The sequence below is a fragment of the Rhinolophus sinicus genome, chromosome 4 (assembly GCF_057876585.1).
Source record: "Rhinolophus sinicus isolate RSI-liver-muscle chromosome 4, RSI-T2T, whole genome shotgun sequence".
In the NCBI taxonomy this organism is placed as follows: domain Eukaryota; kingdom Metazoa; phylum Chordata; class Mammalia; order Chiroptera; family Rhinolophidae; genus Rhinolophus; species Rhinolophus sinicus.
Window position 1 is genome coordinate 64,098,626 of NC_142504.1, and position 6,000 is coordinate 64,104,625.

Here is a 6,000-nt window from a genome sequence, read left to right on the forward strand (position 1 = left end):
TTACTGAGGTAATATTTTTTAATAGGTTAAGGAAGAAAAAAAAGGTTTTTTTAAAAGCCAGAGGCTTTATTATTGACATTAACAAAAGGATATTTACATTGATATCTAGTTCATGTGTTTTTATATCTATCCCTGCACTAAACTGACAGCAACCTTGGATTTAACGCCATCTTCTCTGGCTACACAAGCTGGTTACACACATTTCCAAGTTTAGCCGAGTATTTTATGCTGTCCTACTACTGATTTTTATTTATACTTGCACATATATGTAAAAATATAATTCTCCATATTTAGTTTATCCATATGTAAAAATTAAAATAAGACTGTTTGCCTGAATTCTTAAAGGGTTAAAAAATGTAATATACAAGTGCATAGGGAACTTTAGAACAATATAAAGACAATTTTTGATGTTCAGAGGATTTTTTATATATGTAAATTTTATTGGGGAACATTAGGGAACAGTGTTTCTCCAGGCCTATCAGCTCCAAGTCGTTGTCCTTCAATCTGGTTGTGGAGGGTGCAGCTCAGCTCCAAGTTCAGTCGCCGTTTTCAATCTTCAGTTACAGGGGACACAGCTCACCATCCCATGCAGGAATTGAACCAGCAACCTTGTTAAAGACTCGCTGTCTAACAGGATAGCCGCCCCTCCAGAAGCTCAGCAGCAGCTTGTTGTCTTCAATTTAGTTGTGGAGGGTGCAGCTCACTGGCCCATGTGTGAATTGAACCGGCAACCCTATTGTTCAGAGCTTGTGCTCTAACCAACTGAGCCACCCGGCCACCCCGTTCAGAGGATATTTTATATATTTGCTCTGTCCTTTTCCTTTTTTATCTTTTTTGTCCATTTCTGTATGTATGAATATTTTTTACCAAGGAAAGAGAAATGAAATTTAAAAAAAAAAAAACTTGTTTATTAAAAAAAAAAAAATAGATCTGCTTAACAGGTATGTCAGATGAAAGAGTTTTAACTCTTAATTTTTTGTGCTTGTCCCTTTGTTTTAAATAAACTAGAATTAATGGTGTGATTCAAAAACTACATATTGGTTTAAAAAGTAGTTTATGACATGGAGCAGTCCTCCAGTTTTAGTACCAATTCCTTCTTTGCTTTCAGCAGCAATTCATAGTGATGGTTGCTGCCATTTATTGATTGTTTACTGTGTGCCAGGCACTGTGCCGAGCACTTTCTATATATTATCCTTTCTAAGCCTCACAAGTTTGAGGTATGTAAGTATTGTTATTATTAAGCCATAATCAGCCTGAGACTTGACATTTCCACGTTCATTTATGGTGCTATCATTGAAAAGTCTCAAAGAAAGACTTACCTTCTGGAAGTCATATCCCTCTTAGAAAAATATCTCTGATTAGATTCTATATAGAATACACACAGGCCAGAACCTGATTATATTAGAAATATTTTTATTAACCATTATACACTCTATTTTAATGAGTACGTCTTTCTCCAAAGTGCCTGCCTGGTTATTGTACAGATTTTTAAATCTAGTTGTCATTGATTTTTACTTTTAGATACAAATATTACAGAGATTTTTTTTAATGTAGTCTATTATAAGTCTAATGCCATTATGTATATCATCCATTTCTTCCTGTGTTCAGGAAGAGTCTAGGAGTCACTCCTTCTGTCAACATTGATTGCCCACCCCACCCCCCAGCGGGTCCATGTGGGTTTGTCAGTGGGGTAGAGAATGTGGATCTCCTAATGTGCTGCATGGTATAGCAGAGTTTGAAGGGTGGCTGAGGTCAGAACTTGGAGCAGCGATCCCAATCTGGAACTAAGTATATACCAGAAATGTCTGTTCTGTGTTCTCGTTTCTACATTAACAGTTAATTAAGTCTCTTACTTTAAGATACCCTTGTTTGGCTTTGACTTACTTAGATGATAGGGGCACAAAATCTTATAAAATTTTGAAAATTAGAAACATAGTAATTTTCCACATAATAAAATTACATTCTCCTGTCTTAAAATAGAGGTCTTGGTTGGTCATTCTTTGGATGATTTATTCCGGAAGCGACCTGTTTCTTTCATCTTTTTCTCTAGTTCATGTGTTTGGATTTGATTCAATTTTTCTTATACCTATCTTCAAAGCACTGTTTATGGGACAACACCAACTGCTCCTACAACAGTGGATATGTTAGAAATTGCAACCATCTCTTCCATTGAATATGTATAAGTAATAACATGCCTTGGTGGGAAGAAACTCAGGTTGTGTAAGCTCCGTACTGCCTCTTCTACCCAGGAATCCTCAGTGCAGATACTGCTATCCACTTACTGGCTATATTCCATGTACCCAGCCATAATGTAGTCATTTCATTATTCATCACTTGGGAATTGAACAATTTAAGCTTCTAAGATCTGAACATTTTATGCTACCCACTTTGATAGGCAGTGTTCTAAAGAAAAAACCATTTTCTAGGAAAATGGTATGAATTTGGCTATCTCAGTTTTGCCTTAGCAGTAGGAATTTTCTCCATATTCACCACATTCAGAGTGCTCCAAGAACAGCATTGAGCAATTCTACACAAATGTTTTTCTCTCAGCACTCTGCAGAGAAACGGTTATCTCCTTTTGCTACTGGATTCTGGGAACTTCATTGGGGAGAATTTTTCCTCACTGTCACTGCCGATCCTTTTCTCTTGTTGTATGCCATTTACTCCATCACAGAGTATTGCCAGGTATAAGCAGTGAATCAGACAAGAAGCCACTGCTTGGTTTGAGAGGCTTTGTCTTTATTAGTAACAACCTGACAATAAAAACAATTTTAAAAAGCTCTGACAATCACTGTGCAGTCCATTGGGAGGATGGAAAGTTCAATCTTTTGAATTCTTTATATTTTGGTTATATAATTTAGAGTGGAATATGGAAATTATAGGATTTAGTGAGGGTATTACTTATAGAGTCGACAACTGTCTGGTTTTCTAGTACCTAGTATGTTTTCGGTAGGCTGTAAGGAGAATTGTATAGGATTTTTTTTTTTTTTCTTTAGAGAGACCATTTCTTAAAGAAGAACATCAGTTCTTTATTCTAATTTGGCGTAGATGTTTTAGACTCATGCAATATATCAGTTTACTCTAAACAAAAGTTATTTTGAGTTTGGTAAATTCAGGAGAGGGAAACTAGGTAAGTTAATTTTGTTTATAAGGCAATGCTTTGCTCACCTTAGAGAAGTTTTTGTTATTTTTCAATAAAATATTAGTGTGAATATCTGGTGGCAAAAAGTATTTTGGGTGCACTTTTGACTTCTTGTTAAGTCAGGTGTGGAGCCAGCTTAGGAATGTTTTTCTCTGCCTGTAAAAGCCACACCTCTTACCCATCCCAGCATTAGGATTCTTGGCAGTGTGTGAGGGCCACTTCTCCAAAGAAAGTGCCTAGCAGGGCAAATTCCACTTGATTTGTTCGAACCCATTTTACTTTTGCCTTGTTAAATAAAATGGCAAAAAATGATTGAGGTGAACATATTTTTTTCCTAAAATGAAACCCATTTGTCTTTTCAGTCTTGCAAATAAACAGTCTTTTAAAATAGTTAAGACTACCAATGATTTCATCTTATTTTCTTATTTCCCAGAATAATACAAAGAAAAAAATAAGTGAATCTTTAAAAACCTGTCAAATGTTAGTTGGAAATTAACACATGGAAATTTTAGTTGTTGTAAGTGGCCTTTCATCCTTGGTAAATGTGTCTTTAACACCGTGCTAGGGAAGGCAACATTGTAATGAACAGGTCTGCCAGTTAGTTTAAATACGTAACCTAAATTTAACCCGGTAACACCTTTTCTAGATACATCGTGCTATCCTAATTTTCAGAATAAGAAAACTGTGTCAAAGGATAAGTAACTTGCCCAAAATTGCACAGCTAATACATGACAGAGCTGAGATTCAAACTCCAGTCTGTAGAATTCCAAAACTTCAGACCTCATACATTTTCCAGTATGTCACACTGATTCTGTTTTTATGCAGTATTTAAACCAAATATTTAAATTGGAAAACATTAGACAACTACTTTTACCTGTTAAAAATTAAAATAACCCTCTATTTCTTAAGTGAAACAAAGATTTTTCCGTCTAAAAAATTTAGTGACACGGTTTGCACTACCTACCACTGGACCAGAACATCAGAATGTTCTCCAAACTATTATTTTGTTTACTTTGATTGGTTGGATTAGGTTTCTTTTAATGAATAGTTTTCTGTATGCGTGGGAAATAAATATGTATTTTACAGTAGTCAGAATCATTAATAACCTTTCCTTCAGCCACTTGGGTTCAGGGTTTTATAGATCCTGCATTAAGCAGCCCACAGACATCTAATGAGAACAATTTCTTGATTATTTGACATGTCTCTATCAGAGCTGGAAAATCAGAGAAAAGGGTATTCAGAACACTCAGGTGCTTGGTACTGTTATTCTTTACTTCAGTAAGGAGCCAGTATTCAGGAAAAAGCTCAATTCATAGTATTTGGGGATTTTTGACTAAATGTTTTGGCTAAATATATGGATATGATTTATATTTCCTGTTTATATATGTGGAGATACAATAATGGCGAGTATTTAGATTATGGGGTTATTTTGTCATAGTGAGGGAAGTTGGGGGAAGAATGGAAATACCATTTACCTCCTCAAACGTTCGGCTATTTGCAAATATTGTGAAAATAACATCAGAAACTCAACTGCCCTTAAAATAGTTATTTCATTTGTCTATCGCTTGTTTAAACTCTCATTTATCTTTACTTTTGGCATTAAAATACAATAAATCTGTCAATTACCTATGTCTGTGTTTTCTTTTATATTGATAGTAACTAAATTGTGTCACTTCCATTCTGTGTTGCTATAATCATTAGTATTATCCTTCAGGACAAAAAGCATGCTGGTAACAGTCCTTGATTTAAAGATATAAGCCAACTTTATGTTCAAACATTACGCTCACAATATTTTTAGCAGTATGATACAGTGGAGGTCCAAATTGGACTAGACTTTTGAATTGAATGCCAAAGTATTGGTAAGTCTTAGCATATACCGTATAATCTTGCTAAACTGTTGTGGATACATTTTTTTAAACCTGTCTGTCTGTCAGTATCTCACATGGAGGTCATTTCTTGAGTATACAGGATGACCTACAAAATTCATAATTAGTAATTCTTGAAAAATAATATGAGTTATGGTGCTTTAACGTGAGTCTACCACACACCACCAATTCTGTCTGAAAATTGAGCACTTAAGCAGTTTTACCAAGATGACAGTGAAGCACTTAGTGTGGTTGAATGTGATATGTTGGAATGTTTTTTGGTTGCCTTTTTTAGTTCATTGTTAGTCCTTTTATGTTTGTGTGTATCTGTGTACGTCTGTGTGTTTGGTAAATATGAATTGAATAGATGACTTCTTATTTTATGTTTTAGGCCAAGATTGACAGACACCTAAATATTCATGACTTGAGAATATTCTACAGCTATAAATTTTGAACCATTGATGTGCAAAGCAAGACCTGAAGCCCACTCTGGAAACTAAAGTGAGGCTTGATAAATCTGTAGATTGCCTCACACATGTCTGTTTACAAAGTAAACTTTACATCCAGGGAATGAAGAGCACCACCAGCAGAAGACTTTGCAGAATCCTCTAATTTGATGTATTGTTAAGTTTTTTAATGCGTGTATGAAATGTGGAAAGATGTAAAAGAAATAAATTAGGAGAGACTACTTTGTATTGTACTGCCATTCCCACTGTATTTTTATACTTTTTGGCAGCATTAAATATTTTTATTAAATAGACTGTGTTGGTTTGTGTGCATTATCTTAGGGCAGTTCTGTTTCAAATGATGTTTTAAGGATTTACTCTCAATTTTTTATAACAATTGGCATTTAAATTGAAATTGGTTCATAACGCTGGTCACTTGCTTCTTAAGATTTTTTTTTTTTAGTTGCCCCTCAGTAATCTATTAATATAGGTTAGGTGAAAACAACAAAAGAAAAGTTACCGTGTTTCCCTGAAAATAAGACCTAGC

General features: G+C 34.7%; 1 protein-coding gene across 1 annotated transcript in view; it reads left to right on the top strand.

Moving 5' to 3' along the window:
• PTPN2 (protein tyrosine phosphatase non-receptor type 2) overlaps positions 1–5,767 on the top strand; it is a 90,774-nt gene extending 85,007 nt beyond the window's left edge. The window contains exon 10 of the mRNA XM_019711366.3: positions 5,399–5,767. Within this exon, the coding sequence (XP_019566925.1) occupies positions 5,399–5,420 (22 nt within the window). The 3' untranslated portion in view covers positions 5,421–5,767. The remainder of the gene's footprint in view (positions 1–5,398) is intronic.
• Positions 5,768–6,000: the final 233 nt, after the last annotated feature.